General features: G+C 43.7%; 1 protein-coding gene across 2 annotated transcripts; it reads left to right on the top strand.

Moving 5' to 3' along the window:
• The first annotated feature begins 30 nt into the window (after positions 1 to 30).
• Positions 31 to 13493, top strand: LOC128911268 (E3 ubiquitin-protein ligase Topors-like). 2 transcript variants are annotated; one of them, XM_054205850.1, is made up of 4 exons: positions 31 to 166; positions 10259 to 10385; positions 11931 to 12287; positions 12443 to 13493. In XM_054205850.1, the coding sequence occupies exons 3-4, from the start codon at positions 12270 to 12272 to the stop codon at positions 13397 to 13399; spliced, it is 975 nt and encodes a 324-aa protein (XP_054061825.1). In that variant the 5' UTR covers positions 31 to 166; positions 10259 to 10385; positions 11931 to 12269; the 3' UTR covers positions 13400 to 13493. The 2 variants fall into 2 exon arrangements, with proteins under 2 accessions (XP_054061825.1, XP_054061824.1); XM_054205849.1 differs by having other exon boundaries at positions 31 to 252.
• The last annotated feature ends 10104 nt before the right edge of the window (positions 13494 to 23597 follow it).

Raw genomic sequence — 23597 nt, 5'->3', positions numbered from 1 at the left:
GGGAAATGGAGTCTGACTTCGCCTCAGCAGGCCGTCGTAGCGGCGCCGCCGGGGGGGCCCGCCTCAGGGAGAAAGGAACGCTTCCTTGGGAAGGGCCAAAAAAGTGCTCCCAATGCGTTGGTGTTATTAAAATGCTGGTGAGGCGGAGGCGAGGGGCTGTGTTAAGGTGCGAGCTCGTTCTGCCGTTCTTGTCAGAGCAGGGACAACGGTGACGGTGGGAGCGGGAGAAGGGACCGCCGGCTCCCTCAGCCGGTAAGGGGATGGAGCAGGGCTCTAGGCTGTCACGTTCTCTTCCTTAGTGGGGAGACAAAATAGTAGTAAGAAAGAGGAGCTGAGAACATAGTGCACACTGCCGCGATTAAACCACTGGTCAACTGTAGCTGCTGAGGGGTGAGGAAAGGTGCAAGGTGGTAGGTGGGTGTGCTTTGTCAGCAGCTGCCTGGTCTGATGTCCCTCCAGGACGACAGGGCTGGTTCTTGGGCAGCCTGCCTGTGAGGGAGAAATACTGTGGTAATTTATATAAAAATTAAAAACCTCATGTGGCTCTCTTTGCTAATTTGTCACTTGCATGGTGACTGAAAGGGCTGTCTGGTTATCAGGTAGCAGGTTTTCCATCTGGCCCGTAATGCGGGGGGGCTCCAAAGGACACAGCAAGTAAACCATGAGTATTCATGCCTGAGAGTGCTACCTGAGAAGTACCTGTGCCTCTTCAGTGTACTGGTTTCCTCAGTCTGGTAAAAGGAGTCGCTGCCATTGGTGGTGATGAGTTTAGGCTTCTCATGTTTGGGGGGCTTTAACGTTTGTGTAAAGGAGAGAAAATAAATAATTGTATTCAAGCATAAAATCAAAATTAAATTTTATATCCTATTGATACAGCAGATCAGCTCTAATGGCTGTGAAGAATGTGTATGCAGTTGAAACTGGTGTGTTATTTCATTAAAACAGTAACTTCTAACTGAGTCTATTTCAACAGGTTGAAAGTTTGTTATTACCTGAAGTTTATTTTCTCTAGCTGGTTTTCTATGGTGAATTTCAGTCTTACAGACTGTGGTTAGGGGGTGTGAAACAGAAAGAAAACCTATTATCAGCAGGCAAGTTTGTACAGGGGCCCTAAATGCTTTGAATTTTAAAATGTTCAAAGCCACACATTGATGCAAGCTGGCTGATGACTTCCCATCAAAACACGAAATATTTCATCTCTAGGAGGGCAGATATGGAAACACGAGTAATGTGCCTAAATTCTGTGCATTTCCAATTGTTTTAAAGTGTAGCGGGTTCTTCGTTGCTTTGCCAAATCAAAGTCTAAACTATCTTACTTTTGAAAATGGAGATTGAAGTCTTGGAGAAAAGGAAGACTTTATAGCATATATTAGTTTTCTTTAGAATAAAGTTAAGCATGAGATGAAAAATACATTTGTTTCTAGTAACAGATCTTCATTGTACTGGAGTCCATTCCTATTTTCTTCAGCCTTATTCAATATCCAAACACATGTGCTGGGTTGCGTTTTATATTCAAGCTTTTCAATATCCTGGCCTTTGCAGGAGGGCATATTCTTCTCTTATTTGTATTGGTACAATTAAGTTGAAATCACTGAGAACCGAAGAGTGCAAATGAACGCTTAATGTTAGTTTAAAGTAACGTTGTGCTTAATTTATTTAAATAATGCTAAGAAAATGAAAAATAGTTTTGAGGAAATGGAGAAGATGGGGTTTTTTCAGTTCTTGCTGAGAGATCTCTGGAGTGAGAGCTATACCCTATAAGGGAATTGGAAAGTTATTTGGCCACTTGCCTAAAAGCCACTTCAGACCTGTTCATGAATTTGGATGGCAAGCTGATGTCCATTTTAATTCACAGAAGTGCTTAGAAAAACAACAGAATTTATTAGGCTATATCCAGGAGAGGTTAAATTCACATTCATTCTGTACTGGAGTAGTAACAGCTGCTGTGAGGATTAGCCTTTTGGCTGGTGGGATGAAAGGAAATATTAACTAACTATACTGTAGATGGAAGTATAGCAGGTTAACATAATTTATAAAATAATAGCAATTTATATTGGATAGGTTAGTTATATTTTATTTATGGTTTATATTTGTACTGAAGTAACCATTTTAAGTAGGGTGTTTTATATTGGCATACTTAAAAATATGACACCAGCTTGAAGAACCAGGGGTGTAAAAATTGATAATGAAATAAAGAATCTTTCTTAGCTTTTGTTACTATTTTGAATGCATCCCAGGACAGTTGCTGTTGGAAAATTACAACCATCTGATGACAGGTGGATGTCCCCTGTGAAACACACTGGTGGTCTAAGTCTGGATTCTATTGGAAAATTGTCAATACAAAATCACCTCCGCAATTGGCATTAATTTCCTTTTTGCTGGTAGTTTCAGGAGGGCAAAAGGATCAGATGGCTGCTGAGAATGAACCAGTTTGGTTAATATCTCAGGGAAAGAGAAGGCAAATGGGGAGCTTAAGAGCTTGCATTGTTGCTTTACCTATTTAATTGATAAAATAAGGGGCTGTCATTTACCAGGCTTTCTGAATAATAAACATGTCAAATTAGTAGTAAGAAGTTGTTAGGAAGGAAGAATTCTTTCTTGGAAAAAAAGTAGAGTGAAAAATATAAAATATAAGGTTTGGTAACTGTGCATCCAGCTGCTATAAGAAGAAACAGAGTGAACCCTGTAAGGCTGAGTACATGTCCACAGTTGATGACGTGACCTCTTTAAAGTTAATGGTTGGTTCTCTTGTTCCTGATAAGAAAGAATCTGGCAATCCTGTGGAACATTTTTCTGAGGGACACAGTGGACCGTGTTGGAAGTTCTTTTTACTAAACCTGCATGGGTTAGTCTGAAGAGAAATTATTTTTCACAGAGAGTGCTGAAGTAAGAGAGGTGACACAAACCTTGTTATATCATCAAATTATCCTTTAAAGGAATAATATAGTAGATGTGGTTGGTTTGTTTCCCCATGTACATAGATGGAGTGAGGTGGGTTTTTTTCTAAAACTATTGGGGTGGTCGTTTGTAATATGATTGTCTACTTGCAGGCATACTATCTGCAAGTATCTTATTTGCCATTTTCTTTTGGTTGAGGGAGAGAGTATTATTTTCTCTGGAATTGTCTTTTAAGGTCTTTAGCCATGGATTTGCATTACCATCCAGAGGCCTGGGTAGGCAATTTTGTTGGTGGTGGTGATGACGATGCATGAGCCTTTGCTAATACATCAAAGTGGCTGTTTTCTATCTTAAAGACCATATAGATATCTGAAGCTGGTTTATTTTCAAATTTAATTTTGATACCTGACAGCAGGGACAGGTCAATGTGGCTGTAGAACTCTGTCCCAGCATGCTGGGCCAAACTTACCTCTGAGGGCAGAAATATGTGTAGTTCATGGACAAAGCCCATTTTTACAAATAATAACTGAGATGCCCACTGAAACTACAGTAATTGAGCTCAATTGTAGCCATTATCATCCTGCTTGAACAGCTGCCTTCTGGTGCCTACGTAAATATCCTTAGGGAGGGGGAATGAGTGAAACATTATGCAAAAGCCTTCCAAGTTTGTTTCCTTAGTACCGTCAGTTTCAGCAAGTGCTACTAGTAAGCATAGGTTGAAAAGCAAATGTCCCTCTAGGTTTTATTTGTGCCTTGACTATTTGACATTTGCATTTCAAATTTGAAGGAAGAATGAGAAAACAAAAAGGATTGTACATGCTCTTTATTTTTATTTTTCAGTTTAGTTTCAGATGAACTTGTACTATGCACGTGTGCTATATTCCTATGGGCCACAGGGGGGCAAGATTGAGATTTTAAACAAGAATGAAAAAGTGCCTGAGTAGTTACAGTGGATATCGTAAATGAACTGTTTTTGCTAATGACCCAGATTTGCCTCTGTCTCACATAAAGCTGCCATAATCTCACTTTAATAATGATAAATTAGATATATACAAATACTGTCTCCAATAATTTAGATTACATACATTATTTATAGTACAGGTATAAAACCCACTTCAGTTTATATTGTTTTCATAGCTACACTATAGGGGCTTGAGCCAAAGCCCATTAAAGCCATTGGAAGGCCTTCCCTAACTTCAGCAAGTTCTGAATTAAGAGTCCGTATTTTTCAAATAAATTTTATTTTTCCTTTCTGCTCTTGTAATACTTATATTTTAAAAACGAATTGTCAGGAAAAAAAATAGTAAATATTCAGTATTATTCAGAGTAAGGTAGGATTTGAGTAATTGTTGTTTTCCCCCTTCTTAATCGTTTTTTAACCTCCCTCTCATTCCATCCCTATTTAAAGTTCTGTCTGTCTGAATCCAAGCACTCGCCAGGGCACCGCAAACTAAATCTGGCGTACAGCACAAATTGTTACATGTGGGCAGGATGGGACATAATCTGATACCTTTATTTCCACAATAGAATGCAGTAGAAGGACAGAGCAAGGATCCTGACAGATTTGTTGGCTGGTTTTGTTCTCTGGGGACAGGAATGTTTGGAGGAGATGGCACCCTCCAACTTAAAGGTTAATTATAGTTTTTCCCTTCTCTCCTGTTGCTAACACAAGTAGTCAATACCTTTCTCTCATAATTGTACTTTTATCTGTTTTTTCATTGGAACCTAACACCTGAGTGAAACCTAGACTGTCCGGATTACACCTAGATGTGCATTGTGTGTATTGCCTGGCCTGTTGTCAAAGGCTTCATAAGAATCCAAATCAGATGTCTCTACTAGTTACACTTTGTCATGTTTTGTCATTCTCCCAAAGTAGCCTGGAGGTCTGATTTTCCTACTTTTCTTAATCCAAATTTCATTAGGGCTATTACGTGATTTTATGTTTTTTTCATTTATTTATTTTATCAATTAATTTACCTGACACAGAAGTATATCATCCTAATTCTAAACTTTTCTAATACCAATTCAGTGATAACTGCAAAATTTTTCTTTCTTACAGCCTTTTCTCATAATAGCTGATTTTATTACCATACACAACCACTTCATTCTTCGTCTTTCACAAGCAGGTGAATACATTTTTCTGCTGATGACTTGTTATAGTTAAATAGATTATTTTTTCCCAAAACTGGTTCAGTCTCTATCATAATTTTCTTTGTTTATTTTTTTCCAGTTTAAAGAGTAGTTACCTCACAACTGGCCATCTTGTTTCTTAATGGTGTCAAGAAACCATTCTTAACTGCGTGCTATTCCCTTCTCATGTTCTTTTTGCCTCTGATACTCCATCTGTCTCTGGGATTCTTTCACAAGTTAACTTCTTCTGGTTTATGTAATTATTTTTCCTTAAATCTAATAATTGTTCTTCATATTGCCCCTAAGCATTCCTGTTCTCATCTTATATTATTATTATTCATCTGGATTTAATACGATTTGTTTTGTCACCTTGTTTTCTCTTTCTTCTTTCCCCATATTAATTTTTCACAGAAATAAGCTCCTGTAGTTTCCCACTTAACAATATGCATCTTTTTGTTTACTTTGTTGTTGTTGTTGATATGGCAATGTGTACCTTTGGCTTGCTATTAAATATTTAAAGAGCCTACATGACACGGCCAACTTTTTTTAACCAATTTTTTACCCATACCAGACTAAAGGACTTTTTTACGTTATTTAAAATAAATAAAATTTATTTTATTTATATTATTTTAAATAAATAAATAAATTTTAACTTAAAATCCCCTCTCTTCTAAAGGTGGTGCTGGCAAGGGGTTGGGGAAGGGGGTGTTCCGTTCTTTTTTTTTTTTCTTTCCTTTGGATCCAGAATGTAATACAAATTAAATTTGCTTAGGCAAACTCACTGTGCCTTTTAAAAAAGTCATTATAAAGACAGGATCCTGGGGGTCTGACAGAAAAGCTAAAACAGCTGTGCTCTCCAGTACAAACAACACATAAATCTACAGTATCTTCTCTTCATGATCAAATAAGCAAAACAGAAGGCTCAGAAAGTAAAAGATATTTTTATCTCACAGAAGCAGAGCTAAAAGAATTTAGTGTGAGTTTAAATCCCAGTCATTTCAGTTAGGCTGTTAAAATCTAACATTTTTTCATGTGTTTTCAGTAGAAGTATTTTGATTTGCTAGCCAAACTTCTCTATTTACCTGTTTGATATGAAGGTTGTCTTTAGGTACAAGGTTATTCAGCTTTTTAGTGAAGAGTGTATTTCACAAGAAAGTTTCCAGTTGTGTTTGTTCTTGTTACTTTCTGTCCAAGCAAATCAAGAAAATCCTAGAAAAAAAATAGACATAGAATTAATTTGGTCCAATAGTTATCAGATTGTTATTCCCATTTATTTCCAAGTAAACCTCTTGATATTTATTAGGTTGCCCACTAGAGTTAATGGGAGGACTCCCGTCCATTTTTGGACAAACTGTGGAGTTCAAGATGTCACCAGGTCACTTGATCTACAGGAACCGGGCCTGCTCGCTAAGAATGGGAAAACCCTATCCTAAAAGGCGAAAAGGCTATTAGGCCAAGAGTTAGCAAGGCTCATGGACAGGGCTTTAAACTAGTATCGAAGGGGGAAGGGGATAAAACCAGGCCCACTAGTAATGAGCCTAGGGATAAAGGGCCAAGGATGGGGGTGAAATCGGTAGCCCAGCTCAAGTGCATCTGCACGAATGCACGTAGCATGGGCAACAAACGGGATGAGCTGGAAGCCATTGTGCAGCAGGACAGCTATGATGTAGTTGCCATCACGGAAATGTGGTGGGATGACTCTCATGACTGGAATGCTGTGATGAAAGGCTATAAGCTCTTCAGAAGGGATAGGCAAGGAAGGAGAGGTGGGGGTGTGGCTCAGTACATTAGGGAGTGTTTTGATTGTATAGAGCTAGATTCCAGTGATGATAAAGTCGAGTGCTTATGGGTAAGGTTGAAGGGGAAGGCAAATAAGGGAGATGTTGTGCTGGGAGTATGCTACAGACCACGTGACCAGGATGAGGAGATAGATGAAGTATTCTATAAGTGGCTGACTGACGTCTCGCAATCGCCAGCCCTTGTTCTGGTTGGGGACTTCAATCTGCCGGGTATCTGCTGGAAATATAACACAGCAGAGAGCAGGCAGGCTAGGAGGTTCCTTGAGTGCATGGAAGATAACTTCCTGACACAACTGGTAGGTGAGCCTACCAGGGGAGGTGCCTTGCTAGACCTATTGCTCACAAACAGAGAAGGACTAGTGGGAGATGTGGTGGTCGGAGGTCGTCTTGGGTTTAGTCATCATGAAATGGTCAAGTTTTCAATTTGTAGTGATGTAAGGAGGGGGGTTAGCAAAACCTCTGCCTTGGACTTCCAGAGGGCGGACTTTGACTTGTTCAGGACACTGGTTGAGAGAGTCCCTTGGGAGACAGTCCTGAAGGGCAAAGGGGTCCAGGAAGGCTGGACGCTCTTCAAGAAGGAAATCTTAAAGGCCCAGGAGCAGGCTGTCCCCAAGTGTCACAAGTCTAAAGGGTGGGGAAAATGGCCAGTCTGGATGAATAAGGAACTTCTGATGGGACTTAGGAATAAAAGGAGGGTTTACCACCTTTGGAAGAAGGGACAGGCAACTCAGGAGGAGTACAGAGATCTCGTTAGGTTATACAGAGAGAAAATTAGGAAGGCAAAAGCCCAACTGGAGCTCAACTTGGCCACTAACATTAAGGACAATAAAAAAAGCTTTTATAAATACATCAACAAAAAGAGAGCCAGGGAGGATCTCCATCCCTTACTGGATGCTGGGGGGAAAGTTGCAACCAATGACGAGGAGAAGGCTGAGATACTTAATGCCTTCTTTGCCTCTGTCTTCAATAGTCAGACCAGCTATCCCCAGGGTGCTCAGCCTCCTGAGCTGGAAGATAAGGATGGAGAGCAGAACAGACCAATCATAATCCAGGAGGAAGTAGTCAATGATCTGCTTCTGCATCTAGACACACATGAGTATATGAGGCTGGATGGGATTCACCCAAGAGTACTCAGGGAGCTGGTGGGAGAGCTCACCAAGCCTCTCTCCATCATTTGTCAACAGGGGAGGTACCAGATGACTGGAGGGTGGCTAATGTGACGCCCATCTACAAGAACGGTCAGAAGGAGGATCCGGGGAACTACAGGCCTGTCAGCCTGACCTTGGTACCAGGAAAGATCATGGAGAGGATCATCTTGAGTGAGCTCTCACGGCAAGTGCAGGGCAGCCAAGGGATCAGGGCCAGCCAGCATGCGTTTAGGAAAGGGAAGTCCTGCTTAACCAACCTGATCTCTTTCTATGACCATGTGGCCCGCCTTCTGGACGCGGGGAAGGCTGTGGACGTTGTCTGTCTGGACTTTGGTAAGGCCTTTGACAGCGTCCCCCACAGTATTCTCCTGGAGAAGCTGGCGAATCATGGCATAGACAAGCGTACTCTTCGCTGGGTTAAAAACTGGCTGGCTGGCCGTGCCCAGAGAGCTGTGATTAATGGGGTGAAATCCTCTTGGGGGCCGGTCACCAGTGGTGTCCCTCAGGGCTCAGTTTTGGGGCCAGTTTTGTTTAATATCTTTATCAATGACCTGGATGAGGGGATTGAGTGCACCCTCAGTAAGTTTGCAGACGACACCAAGTTGGGTGGGAGTGTTGATCTGCTTGAGGGTAGGAAGGCTCTACAGAGGGACCTGGACAGGCTGGATCGATGGGCCAAGGCCAGCTGTATGAAGTTTAATAAGGCCAAGTGCCGGGTCCTGCATTTCGGTCACAACAACCCCAAGCAACGCCACAGGCTTGGGGGAGAGTGGCTGGAAAGCTGCCCAGCAGAAAAGGACCTGGGGGTGCTGGTGGATGGCCAGCTTAACATGAGCCAGCAGCGTGCCCAGGTGGCCAAGAAGGCCAACAGCATTCTGGCTTGTATCAGGAATAGCGTGGCCAGCAGAAGCAGGGAAGTGATCGTGTGATCGTGCCTCTGTACTCAGCACTGGTGAGGCCTCACCTCGAGTACTGTGTTCAGTTCTGGGCCCCTCTGTACAAGAGGGACATTGAAGTGCTGGAGCGTGTCCAGAGGAGAGCTACCAGGCTGGTGAGGGGTCTGGAGACCAGGTCATATGAGGAGAGGCTGAGGGAGCTGGGCATGTTTAGCTTGGAGAAGAGGCGGCTGAGGGGAGACCTCATTGCCTTCTACAACTACCTGAAAGGACGCTGGAGAGAAGTGGGTGTTGGCCACTTCTCCCGGGTGAATAATGACAGGACCAGAGGAAATGGTCTGAAGTTGGGGCAGGGGAGGTTTAGATTAGATGTCAGGAGGAATGACTTTACTGAAAGAGTGGTCAGGCACTGGAACAGCCTGCCCAGGGAGGTGGTTGAGTCACCATCCCTAGAGGTATTTAAGAAACGTCTAGATGTGGCACTTCAGGGCATGCTGTGAAGGGCAGAGACTGTAGGTTGTTTGGTTGGACTCGATGATCTCAAAGGTCCTTTCCAACCATGAAGATTCTGTGATTCTGTGATTTCCAGAACAGTGTGGACAAAATGTTTCAGCTGGTGCTATACCTGCTTAATCTGGAGCAAAATATATATGCATACTCTTTACAAACTATTTTAAAACTGTGCACTGAATGAGTAATTGCATTTTTGCTTCTTTTGGTTTTCAGAGAGTATGTATCTGGGCAGAAACTTGTACACTGTGTTACCACAGCTCTTTCTATTGTGTACCCATAATCCCTGTACGTTTAGCCATGCCATTGTGCAATATATGATATGATCATTAACATATGTCAATGTTTGTACATTTGGACTAGAATAAGTGCTTGGATCTTTACGAAGGCACATATTATATATCTGAATAAATAATGTAGCTGGGCAGCTGGCAAGATCTAGTAGTGGCTTTATAAAATGTTTCAAGGGGAAAAAACCATCAGATGGCCCAGCATGCCAGGAGAAATATTAGTGACAGAAACATAAAAACCACAGGCCTAACTCTGCCCCATGCACTGTATGCAGCTTGCCCCCATTTGTCAAAGGTACACCAAGTAAAAGCATGGAATTATTTCCGTGTTGGGGAACAATTACAGCAAGCAAGTAGATTGAAAATTTAGATGAAAAGCTAGAAGTCCAAATGTTTGTACCTGGTTACTTTTTTTTTTTTTTTTTTGCAACTGCACAACAGAAGGGTTCTCCCTTTTATTCACCCTATTCTGGGCTGCCTGATTCTGATTCCATCCCTTATACCCACTTCATACACACACATCATATCTTTTCATAAACAGTCTCAGTTTATTATCGAAGTGGAAACAATGAATAATTTTCTTTCAGGTTATTGAGCTGAATCAAGTCACAGAGGGGACTAATGAGTGCCAGAGCCTCTGAGGGAAAAAGAATGGAAGCAGGATCTTCTCATTTCATTAGCAGCAAGTCTGCAGATTGTGTCACAGCATTTCAGGTAACTCTAACCTCAAGATGCAGTTTTATAACTGGCCAAAACTGATCTAAGGCTACCCTGCTCCCTCTGTTCAAGCCCTCCCTTTTTTGATTAAAAGCACAATAGTTTGGGCCACATACAAACTCAGGATCTGACTCTGTAAGGCACCAACATAGTTACTACTCAATAACAGTTACTTGGACTATTGTGATCGGATGAGATCTTAGCAACTCGGAAAGGATGGTATTTGAATTACTAGTCAGAAGAACTAACAAACATCTACTACGTCAGGCAGTTATGCCATGTTTTCAAAGTAATCTCTGAAGCCTTGTGCGAAGCTTTGTGCTGTCACACCGCACTCTTACAGGACTCTTAGGGACACTGGAACTTCCTTGCAACCACGTTTGCAATGTGTACTTTAAACTGGAGTGAAGCGCTCTAAAATTTCCCAGTGTGAATGGCAAGCTTAGTCTGAATGTGTGATTGAAAATTCCCCAGGATGCACACAGTGTTGTTTTTTTTTTCCAAGCAATTAACTTCCCTTTCTCCCAGGTTGAGTGACATTTTGGATGCTTCCTAGTAATTCCAGATAATTGGAATGATTATGTTCCCTTTAGTTATAACACAATTTCCTAAAAAAGCGACTGGGTTGTTTTAGGCTACACACATGAAGCACTCGTGGTGCTCCTCTGAAAGCATCACACAGCTGTTGTTCTAGGTCCAGAGATTGAAAGGAAAAGGAAATGCTGTCAATCCAGCAGACTCCTATAACATGCGTGGTAGGCAGCTCTGGGTAGTAACTACGCTGGTGTCTTGTGCAAATAGTCTGGTGTTTTCTGCTGTCTTGGGTGTCCGTGTGCAAGTTTTGGCAGAGGGGGTCTGCAGTGGGCCCGCTGTGAAGTGCACTGCAAGTTCTCACAGAGGCCTCCTAGATGTTGCTGCCTGTGCTGCTGGATTGACTGAGGCGAGCTTTGGAGCTCCCCAGGATGATGAAGGAGGAGGGAGCAAGACCTGGCCTAGGGTGGGGAGTGGCCACCACCCTGACTCCCCTAGCCCTGGAAGTGGGATTTACACATCCCAGGCTGGCATCGCAGTGTGTTCAGGGAGGTGGCCATGGATCAAACTGTTATTCTTGCAACTACGCCTGCCAGGTGAACGATCTTCCAAAAAAGTTCTTTTACCGCTCTGCATCATTTTGCCCCCTACACACTTCATTCTACCCTTGGCTATTTGGATAGAGAGGTCAACTGTCCTGGTGGCCCAGCAGCTTCCAGGAGGAAGGCAGGCTGGTGGCGCATGAGCTATCCAAGAGCAAAGGTTGCCTCCTTGGCTAAGCAGTCCTGCTTCAGGGACTCCATCCCTCCAGGGCCTCTGTCCTGCCACCTGGGGACCGGCACAGCAGGACGAGAGTGAATGGAATGGCACCCAAGGGTGTGCGAGTGCAGGGGTTTCCTCTGGGTTCCCCTGTGCTCTGCCCACGCTGCTCCACTGCCTCCATCAGCTGCTCTTAGCTGCTATCCTCCCTGCTGGGACAGGATTTATCTCTAAGTAAGACATTTTTTACAGTGAGAACAGTCCTTCACTGGAAGCTGGGCGGATCGCTGCCCGGGCGACCTCTGCGGGACAGATGGGCCATTGTGACATCCATGTCGGTGAGCGACATGTCCCTTGTCACCTCACGTCCCTGGCTGCTTATCTTCGGTTGCTGTCAGAGCGTGGGCCAGCCTGGCTCATGCCTGGACTCCTGCTGAGTGTGCCTGCAAGGTGTGGAGGGCTGAGCGAGGCTTTTCCTGGTGCCGGGTGGTGCTTCGGGGGCTGTCATCAGCAGCTCTCAGTGCCCATCCCGGAGCCACCCCCTGTGCTTCCCCGGCCCTGCCTGGTTCAGGCAGCCGGGCACCGCGGGACATGCTCGCAGCAGCGGAGGTGAGCTGTGGTGGAAACATCCCCCCGGGGTGGCCGTGGGGCAGGAGGTGGGGCTGGGGGAGCCGGCAGGGTGTCTTTCTCCAGGGTCTGGGCATTTCGTCCTGCCCTCCCCTCCCCAGGTCAGCCAGTGACCCTGACTTCTGTCCATTTTGCAGCGTGTGACACCCGCCGCTGCGGTGCCGGCGAGAGGGAGCAGCTCCTCATACTCAGCGTTCCCTGACCCACCGCAGTGCGCAGAGAACATGGCCAGCAAGAGCGAGTGGAGATGCCCCATCTGTTGTGATGATGAAGAGGATATCGCCTATCTGTCACCCTGCCTCCACCCCTTTTGCTTAGGCTGTGCAGTGCGCTGGGCACAGCAGAGGCCAAGCTGCGCCGTGTGCCAGTGTGTGGCAACAGATATTGTGTTCTCGGTCTGGTCAGATGATGATTATTTAACATTCGACATCCCATGCCCTGCAGACCTCCAGGACGAGGAGGGGGCTGTGGAGGCCGAGCCTCAGGTGGACGCATTCCCTCCTGAGGTCTGGGCAGACTTTTTCAAGAGCCACCCAAGTAGCATTGAGCCCCTGATGCCATGGCTGCGACGGGAGCTCGGGGTGCTCTTTGAGGACCGGTGGTGGGATGTGGCAGCGGCAGAGGGCAGCATCGTGGCCCACCTGTGCCTCTGGGGACTGGACGAGGCGGTGCTGGAGCAGCAGCTGCAGAACTGCCTGCCAGAGCTCACGAGGACCTTCATCCGCCACCTCAACATGCTCGCCGTGCGCCTGTGCAGCAGGGAGCTCCGCCAGCACCTGGCCCACCAGGACCCACAAGTACCTGGCGAGGAAGAGGGCGATGACAACGATGGTGACAACATCCCTGCGACCAGCCGCAGCCCCACAGCTTCGCAGGGGGACACTCCGGGCCCCCAGCTGGCCTCCCCCAGCAGCTCTGTGGGCTCCCAGCCCCGGGAGGAGCCAGGGGAGGCGGCAGCGGCAGCAGGTCCTTCTGCTCCTGACCAGGTCAGGAACTGCTCACCACGGGGGCCCCAGCGTCCCCCAAAGAGGAGGGCCCCCGACCCCCAGGACTGTCCCCAGCCCCGCAAGAGGCCGCCCCGCCGGCAGCACTAGCTGGTGCACCAAGGGGCGACCAAAGAGGGGCCAAAGTGGACTGGGAGGCTCTTGTTAGTCCTCAACATACTTCGTAGAGAAAGAAAATAAAGGATTAAGGACTGCAGGAGAAGTGTCATTAATGGTGCGTGTGGCGTATCTGTCCCCACCAGGGCTGCCTTTGGTGCTGTGCCCACCTTCCCCCTCGGTGGCAGCTGCAGCCTGGGGTCAGTGGGGCCATCTGGAGGGAGCTGGCTGCGTCTGCGCCGCCCTTTGCTGGGGAGGGTCTGGGATGTTGCTGCTAGCAGCTCCTTCCAGGCAGCCCCGCTGCTGTTTCTTTGTTTCTGCCCCGAAGAGCGAGTTCTGCTCTGCTTCAGGGCTGCATGCGGGCAGCCAGTCCCAGGGAGGCGTTTGCAGCAGGGCCTCTCAGGACCAGCCTGTGCCCATTGCTCCTCACCCCAGGCCTGGCTGCCCCCGCTCCTTGCCCATTGCCCCCACGTCCCGGGGCTCTGCTCCCGTGCCAGCCCACGCTGTTCTGTTTGGCCCTGGAATGCAGCTCCATGGTTTGGTGCTGCTCTCGCTGGGACAGCAGGGCTGTGCCCCACGGCACCTCAGGCAGCTAATGCCAGCGAAAGCCCTGGTCCCTGGCAGAGCAAGGCTGAGCAGCCCCAGATGGGAGGCCTTGCAGACCTGGAGCAGAGCAATTCTTTTCCCAGTCTAGGGCAGTGAGCTCATTTTTGGAAACCAGAAGTCTGCCTTAGGCAGCCATGGCTCTCCAGTGCTGCTCTCGGTAAAACAGCTCCTCACTCCCCCTTTGCCTGCTCACAAAGGGGAAGAAGCAAGCTGGTTCAGGGCATCAGCCGCTATGAAGCAACCAACTTCTGCTGCAGAGAACCAAGATGCATTAATCATTTCTGGGTAGTAATGAACCTCTTCCAGGGTTCCCCTGGTGTTACTTGGTAGGCTTAGGTAAGAAGAGTTCTGCTGGCAATGGGGCTGGATTTAGCGGCCCACCTAACATTGTCTGGGGGTGTTTGAGATTCCCTGGATACTCTGCCTGGCTTCCAGCTGGCTTTTGAGACAGAAGGGGTCTTATCTGGCAGACCTGGGGTACCCTGAAATCTGACCTGACACACATGGGCGGATAAATCCACCAAGGGTATCTCTTGATCTGCACAGGTAGAATCATAGAATGGTTTGGGTTAGAAGGGACCTTAAAGATCATTAGTTCCACCCCCCTGCCCTGGGCAGGGACGCTCCCACCAGACCAGGTTGCTCAAAGCCCCATCCAGCCTGGCCTTGAACACTTCCAGGGATGGGGCATTGACAACTTCGCTGGGCAACCTGTTCCAGTGCCTCACCACCCTCACAGTGAAAAATTCTGTAAATTGGATTCTGTCCCCTTTGCGACTCTGCAACAGCATAAAGACTTTCTAAACCTTACAAGGTATTATTGAAATACGGCCAACCCACGTGATATTTTGCAGTAGAATGCTGCAGCACTGAGATCGCTTCATTCTTCTTGTGTGCTCCAGTGCAGGAGAATTACTTCCAACCCAAGTACCATTTACTTTGTAAGTAGGCAGTGGAATTTTTGATTGATGCTTACAAATCAAGCAGGCTATCACTTGGATGGTTTTAGTGTAGATCAAAAACCTAAAAGGACAATTTGAGTGCTGAGGCAGCAGAAAATTAGGTCTGATCCTGGGACTAACAGAGCAATATGAGAGCAGTATTGTATAGTTTTGGATAACTGTGTGCAAAATTAACTCTGCATTTGCTGTGCATAGTTCATCCCTAAGGACCAAGTATTTACCCTTAAAGCAAATTTACTATTTCATATTTGCCCTAAATGTGCATTATTTTAATTAGTTATTCACTCTTTCTCCCTCTCATCATCTTTTTTTTGTAGTATACCTGATCAAAGTTCTTCTAAATGCTGGTACAATATGTGATTCTGTGCAATGTACTATATGCTCTAAATATGATTATATCTCCTACTGATGACAGATAAATGATGCTTACTTTACAGTCAGGCATTCTTTTGCTTTCTTCTTCTAAGCACTCCTCAGTGCTACTCAAAAAAAGAATGGTAGTTCAGAATAGTGTCCGCCTTGTCAACTATTAGATGTAATCGTTTCATCACGTAGTCCCGTGTTTCTGAAAAACAAAACTAATCCATGTTTGTTATTGTGAAATAATTTGGAATATCCTTTCGAAGTTCTCAGCGTTATTCCCTGTATGGCCACAGAACGCCAGATGGCACTGTGTGGCTGTGTGTCACACACAGGAATGACAGGAGCCAAAGTCTCTCCACGCATGAAATGATCCTCATCTTTCAAAAATATTTGCAATATTGCCTTTTTATTATGAAAACAATTAAAACGTGTAAATTCTCGATTTTTACACTCTAAAAGCATTTCAAACCTTCATTTCCCTGCATTATGGTTACATGGGGATCATTTCTGAATGAGTTAGACTGGTGAGTAAATTTGTTCATTTTTTTGGTCTATTCTAAAGCTCTCCAATCGATTAATCTACCCACAGGGATAATTTTCAGTTCCTGATATCATCAGCATGCTCCTTACTATAGAACAGGAAGGAAGGAATGACAGCCAGTGTGTTGCCCTCTTCTATCTCCTCAAATAACCTTTTACTCAGTGCCATGGCATTCATGAGAATTGATATCTTAAAAATTAAGTAAAAGCCAAAGGTGTTAGGTAGCAACAGCAGCCTTATACCCTTATTTTGAGCTAAAGAGTCATCTTGAAGACAACCAGAACCAGTGCAACAGCTGTTACTTTATCAGTATTTGGTTGGTTTTGGATGACTTCAAAAGAAGTGGTTTCAAGAACACTGCGTTTTACACAACTAACATTATTCAAAAGGACCCAATCCTGCATAGGGTCTTTAAGAAAAAGGTTGTGTTTTGGTAATGTAGTTAAATCACACGTAGTGTGTTGTTACTTTTCTGTGTCATATCCTATCTCTGTTTTGCTGCTTTAGGTCTCTCTCTTCTCCAGTCTGTATAGGTCACTTTTCATCAAGATAAAACCAATTCCTAGGTAGGAGCTGGGTTCTTTATAATTGCCACAGGCTTCTTGGTGACTCTGGGTCAGTCACTTTCCCATTTTGTGTTTCTTAATTCCCCTAGCTTTAAAATACAGATTGATCAGGTGGATTGTAAAAATGAAGTATTATTGTATGTATTCCTAATTTCACTTTTGTGAGGCCTAATGAAATATATATTAATTTTAAAAAATTATTAAAGTGTTTCATGAGTAGCTGTCATGCAAGTTTGAGGGCTTTCGACCAGGTATTATTTTAATTTCTAGTATAATTTTGCATTAACAGTGCAATGGCTTTTCAATTTTTCCAAACAGACCAACTTTTTTAAATGCTGCCTCTTTATCTAGCAAGTTTCACTCTGCCCTGTGTTTGGCAAAGTTAATTATTTCACCTTCCAGAAAGGTAGGCAGAGATAATTTTTACAAGAATGGGATGATGGTACAACTTTAATGTGCCTCTGTACAATTTTGCATGTGGTGTATTACTGCTGTACAAACAAGAAGGAGATTTGTAATGGTGAGGAGAGATGGGCCACTGTGACATCCATGTCGGTGAGCAACATGTCCCTTGTCACCTCACGTCTCTGGCTGCTTATCTTTGGTCGCCGGCAGAGCCTGCCTGGACTCCTGCCGAGTGTGCCTGCAAGGTGTGGAGGGCTGAGCGAAGCTTTTCCTGGTGCCGGGTGGTGCTTTGGGGGCTGTCATCGGCAGCTCTCAGTGCCCATCCCGGAGCCACCCCCTGTGCTTCCCCGGCCCTGCCTGGTTCAGGCAGCCGGGCACCGCGGGATGTGCTCGCAACAGCAGAGGTGAGCTGTGGTGGAAACGTCTCCCCAGGGTGGCCGTGGGGCTGGGGGAGCCGGCAGGGTGTCTTTCTCCAGGGTCTGGGCATTTCGTCCTGCCCTCCCCTCCCCAGGTCAGCCAGTGACCATGGCCTCTGTCCATTTTGCAGCGCGTGACATGGCACGGACCTTGTTAGAGAATCCTATGTTAAATAACAATTAAGAGAAGAGAAGTCTTGGTGTCATTAATGGTGTGCGCAGCGTGTCCATCCCCACCAGGGCTGCCTTTGGTGCTGTGCCCACCTTCCACTGTGTGTAAGTGTAAACTGTTAACTCTCGCTACAATCCTTTATTTCCAAATGAGGAACACAAACAAGGAATGTCCTTGCTCAGTGGAAATGAGATTAGGGACTTTCAGCAGTTTGCAGGCAGATCAACTGTAAAATTAAAACCGAACAATTGGAGAGCAGTACTAAAATAAAACAAATATCACTGATCAGTCATGAAAGAATTTTCCTGAGGTTTGAACTTATTGTTTGTCTTTCAATAATTCAAAATAAAATCGGAATCCAAACTAGCCACAGAGCTGCCTCCATCCTCTTACAAAGCAACCAGTCTCTTAAAACAAGCTATTATATATTATGAGCAGATGCTAACCCCAAATTATGTCCCCAGTACTTCAGAAGCCAAGGATCTCAGTTTCCTCCCTCCGACAGGGGAGGAGCATGCATGTCCCTTGCTGGGTTAGAGTGTGAAGAGGCCCACCTGCTCTGACTGACCAGGTCACTCGGAAGCACTGCTGCTTTCTGCAGCCGGCCAGGTCAGGGCGGGGACTCCAGCCCATCTGCTCTGCTGAGCACCACTGCCAGGAGCCCACGAGGGCTAGGCTCGGTATGGTTTGTAGTGAAAGACAACCAGGGACATACATACTGCTTGGGAACAACAGCTGTATTTTGAGATTATCTTGATGACCAGAATGTATTCCATCCTTACAGAATGAATTGTTTCCCGTGTGACACCACCAGAACAGAGGACACTAAACTAAGTGTGCTGTCTGAGGAGGTGTCGGTGCCTCAGGATTCCCAGCTGGTGGGGAAAAACCCTTCAAAACACCCTTTCCAAATCAGATTGGTTTAATAGTAGCAAGACTAAATGTCTTGTCTCCTGCTTATGTTTTCAATGAGAAAATGGGCAAGCAATAGCCAAAGCCCCTCACAGAAACAGGACATCCTGAGCTGTGGCAGATGGACTTCCTTTACAAAGTTTTAATGAAAAGTTTTCAACAATAGCTTGAGGAGGGGGGGGTTAGCATGTGTACATGCTTATGTACACACACACTGTGCAATGCTACACAAGTTTTTTAAAATAACATAGAAAATACTATGGGATGTGTATGTTTTGCTGAAAGAAATGTATTCTGTAAAAAAAAAAAAGTCAATAAAATAAAATATGTGTACTCTGTTATGGCATGAGGCAGCATTAGGTAGAGAGAAAATGTCAGGATGTGGGTGGCCACAGTGGAAGGTCTTGTAGCGAGTGTTCAGTAAAATATCCTTGGAACATAAAATTAAAATAAATTAAGAGTAAACTTAAGCAATCTATCAATGAACATAAACACATCTTGATGCTAAATAAATACGCTGAGGAAGCCAAAGTGCAATAATTAGAAAGGGAGAATTATGCTTTCTCTCCTTCCTAGAGCGCATAGATAGTATTTTTTGTAATTTCCTAAATGCATAGCAAAAATAGCTAGTGAAAGATAACAAGCTTTGTTGATGTTTACGATGTACAAGAGTCTACTCTGGCTGAAGGACTCTTCCATGGCAATAAAGACAGAGTATAAGAAAAAAATGAAAAGGTATTTAAAAAGTTTTATCTGCTATCACATATAAGAGGATCTGGAAATGTCACATTTAATAAAGCAAAACCGCTACTGTACTGTAATTTAGACAGGAATGGTGGTAAAGCATGTTATGTGGTTATTGATGAAGTTGTTTTTAGCTCATAGCTTTTCACGCAAAAACAATGTGTCACAAAATGCAAGGGGAAAGATGGTACATGAATGAAGTTTTTCAGAAGTTTTTATTTGTGTTCTATTTCTGAGTTCCAGCTCAGGCATCGTTAATTACCTGTGCCTGGGCTTTGCCAGAGGAGGCCAGAAAGTCAGGAGTGAGCTTTCCTGGGCCATTTAGTCAGCTACGGCAGCAAAAGTATGGGTTCTGGCACAGAGCATCTGAGTATCTGGGCTTGTGTCACTAAGTGATCAAACTGGTGCTTATCTTTCCTCACCTCTCACTGCTTTTTTTCATCAAACAAATGGTACAAATTAGTGAATAATTGTAAATTATAGCAATATGTCAAGGGCAATACATACCACATTTAAATGCAAGGTAAATGTTTATAAGAAAGAGGACTTTTAGTAATTGTCATAGAAGCTTAAAAGTGCTCAGAGATTATAATAACTTTTTTTAAAAAAGGTTTGTTTTATTCCATCCTTCACCCAGTTCCAGATAATTTGATCTTGTGTTTCACATGAAGTAGTCACAGTTCAAATCATGTATCTTTAGCAAGAACTTCTATGGTCAGCACTTCTGGCTGAGTGTGGCTGTTGGTTAGTGACCTGGCTCTGAAGCCGGCAAAGTGGTTGGCAGCTCTATCCTTGTGCATGTTGTTTGCTGTGACTCCTCTTTGCTTGGTTGCAAGGAATTTAATGGTGTGTCATCTCTGGATGAATTTTTGCAGAACTGGTTGGTGGTGAACATTAAAGAAATGAAAGCACTTTTAAGATCAGGTCATATAGAAAGGAAGTTTAAACGTTGGGCCATCAACTAATGCATGTGTTGTTTGTTGTATGTTGATACTTACTGGAACAAAATTAAACTGACAGTGCCATATTCAGGCCTGGCATCTTTTCAGTGGTAGGGTGATGAAGCCCCAAGGAACAAATTATATTGAAGAGATCAGTATGTGGTGGGCTTTTTTTTCATTTTGCATTTGTGTTGATAAGCAGTAGGCTGATTTGTGATAAGAATATATTCTTCCTTTTAGAATAATTATTTTATTTTACTTAGTGGTATTTAAGAGTATCTTACAAATATATATAAATTCTCTCCTGTTTAGTGTGTAGACTCACAGGAATTACCTTCCTTTCTTAATAACTTAGAAACAGCATACAACCTTGTTAGAGAATCCTATGTTAAATAACAATTAAGAGAAGAGAATTCAGGAAGGTAAAGTGTAATTACTCCAACTGGAATCTGGCCAGAACCTTACCCCCTATGATTGGACCTTACTTCTTTACATTGATTAAAATCATTCTCCACCCGTAGCCACCCTGAATCAATATAAAAGCCAAGACTGAGAGTTGAACACATCATCTGAGACACAGGCACCCCTAAATAGCTGCCCTCAGGACAGCAGCAGATTTGCATGTAGAGCAATCGCATGTTTTGATGAAGAGGGTTTTTTTAGTGTTTGTGAGTGTTAACTTTAGTTCATTTCTGAGCTGCCAGTTTTCTAGGAAGGACAACAGACAGACACTGTTCTGATGTCAGTTATCTGGTACAGTTCTGTCGAACTCAAGAGAGTTTAGATTTTCAAGGAATGCTGTGAGATAATAAACTATTCTTATGATATTTTAACAAAATGATATTGTTGTCAAAACCCAGTAACAGCATAAAAAAATATTTATTAAAAACTCTTTGCATTTTTGTCTTATATGGTAAACAATCTGGTCTTCTAATCCCTTCTGCATGAGTTTACGTTCATGCCCATGCTTAGAATGCCCTAGTCATAACCGCAGTGGCACCTTCACCCTCTCTTCTTTTTTAGGTTTTGTTGTGCTGTATTCCCAGAAATCTGTGTCAGAATTAGACACCCATTGTGCTGTATGTTATGCAAACATACAGTAAGAAAAGACATGCCCCAAATTTGATACTACTGTAATGGAAAGACTGTTCTATTGTTCCTATTATCACAGTATATAGAAGATTTCCCAGGATGCTTTAGACAAGATGATCAAGGCTAAAAAAGAACAGCACTGAAAGGAATGTTTTGCTTAGAAATTTTGTGTCATTATAAGGTAAAGACTTTTTGGTTTTCTGCTCTTAAATGAAGATGTGAAAAGTCTTTTTCGTTTTGTGTTTGAAAACTGGAACATGGTTTTGATATTCCTGGGAGACAATGGAACGTGTGCAGGAAGTGTTTGAGGAAATGTGCTGTGGTGTGCCACATCGGTTGGAATCCCTAAGCCCTGAAGGTATAAAACTGAGTAAATTCTGCTTATTGTAGGTCAATAAGACCAGCCCCAGGTAGGTTACAATTGCATTTAACATGCAGTGATATGAAGTAATAGGGAGAAGAAGTAGCAATGCTAGTGCTAGAAAACATGGATACATGTGAATGGTGTTTGTGTAAAGATAGATGGATTTGAATTCTTAAAAACGGGAAATAAAAACTTAAACAAAATGCATATCATAGAGAAGAAATATTTCATAATCTTTTACTTATTAATTGTTTTTTGTAGAGATTTGACTGACCCACATCTTACACTCTGCAAAATAAGTGTTTATTCCCATAAACTTAAATTTCCAACTGTCTGAGAAGATTCATAAAGAGTCTGATACAACACCAGAGTCAAAAATTAAATGGAACAATAAATGGCAATGAGATATATTTTACTGAGGCAGATTCTAAAATGATCTGTGCTATGTCCAAGAGAAATATAACTTCAACTGCAGACATCAGGAAGATGTTGGTTTTATAACTTTGGTCTGAAATCTGTTGATTGTTCACCTCTTTAGAGTTACTATGGTTTTAAACAGAAGAATTATGTCCAGGACATTTTTGCTCTAGTGTCCTTAGAGCCCTTAGGAAGAGAAAAGCACATTGCGGTTATTTTGTTGTGGTTTAATGCTGTACCTCTTTAGGATCAGTGGATAATTAGGCCTGACTTGTTACTGGGAATGTCCTTGTAGGTATACATAGGAGGTAGTTAAGTGGAAGAGGGACAATTGCTGGACTCGAATCAGGAGAAGGTTCTTTGATTCAGCATGAAGTTGGAATCTGCTCAGTGACTCTGCCAACCTGGAAGCTGGTTGAGCTCTTGGAGGGTCAGGCTGCACATGGGGCTGAGGAGGAAGAGAGGATGAGTGTGAGCAGACAGATGCACCCATTACAATGCAGTGAAAGCATTTGTAGGGATGTGTTTTGCTTTCACGCCAGGAGGAGGAGACTTTTGGTTGACAAAAGGAATGTGTAGCCCTGTATCCTGAGCTTCCTGTTATATTATAAAGCTTTGATTTTGAGTTTTGCATTTAGATCTGTGTTCAAACCTGATTCCAGTCCTGAGCCTGAAACTCAGGACACAAGCTCTTATCTTGCTTCCTGTCTTTCTTAGAGTTGTGCTGCTTATGGGTCAGAATAGATCCAGCATTCACTTGTTTCCAGTTAGGACTTTCAGTGAAGTGACTGGTTTCCCACAATTGCCTAGCAGATCCAATTGAGAGCAATATTGGAAGAATCGCAGCTGCATATCTCTGAGAAACCAGGTGCCTCATTTTCAGTGGTTAAATGTGGTTTCAGTTCTCCTAGAAATTTAATCACAATCTATAAAGACAGTTTGTGAACAAAAGTTCAGGGTTATATATTCAGGGTTATATGGATGCAGCCGTATGTTGTCATGTCTTTCATTTTTTACGATGATTTAGGAGATCGGGATCTAGTATTATATTGTGACTCTGAAGTCTGATTCCAGCCTTCTCTTACCCTGAAAATGAAAGTTTGAGCAAGTCATTCTTAGTTGAAGATTTGATGCACCTACTAAAATAAATCACTTTACTTCAGAAGTTTGGTAAATTCTTCTTCGCACAGATCAAAGTCAAAATAACGCTTTTCTAGAATGCATTTTCCATTGCCCAAAATATTGGGGGTTTTAACTGTTTATAAATAACAAAAATTATAAATGCATTAAGTCGTCCGATAGCATCCGAGCATCTATTAGCATCACTGAAACAAGTCAAAATACCTACTGTGATTTAATAACCATATTGGCTTGTGGGTAGGAAATTCCATTAAGTCACACCTTGTTCAAGATGTGTTCCCCTAAAGTTGAGAACACCACTGAGGTTTTATTTCCCTTGCACGTAGCAACATTGAGTAGAAACAAAATAGCTCAGAACATAGGGGATAAAAATGGATCATCTGAGAGCACTGGGCAAGTGACCTAAAACACAAGATGGTTTACGGTGGTGGGTTAGTTATTTTAATGTTGGGCTCGTCCTCAGAGAATGGGTGGAACCCTCTCTCTATCCAGAAGAACCCAAAAGGGTATGAGCTCACAACAGGAACATGTGGGATTTACTCTATTTTGCT

Source organism: Rissa tridactyla, chromosome 6, assembly GCF_028500815.1.
Source record: "Rissa tridactyla isolate bRisTri1 chromosome 6, bRisTri1.patW.cur.20221130, whole genome shotgun sequence".
Taxonomy (NCBI): domain Eukaryota; kingdom Metazoa; phylum Chordata; class Aves; order Charadriiformes; family Laridae; genus Rissa; species Rissa tridactyla.
The sequence above is the reverse complement of the archived record's forward strand: the minus strand, read 5'-3'. Positions and strand labels throughout refer to the sequence as shown.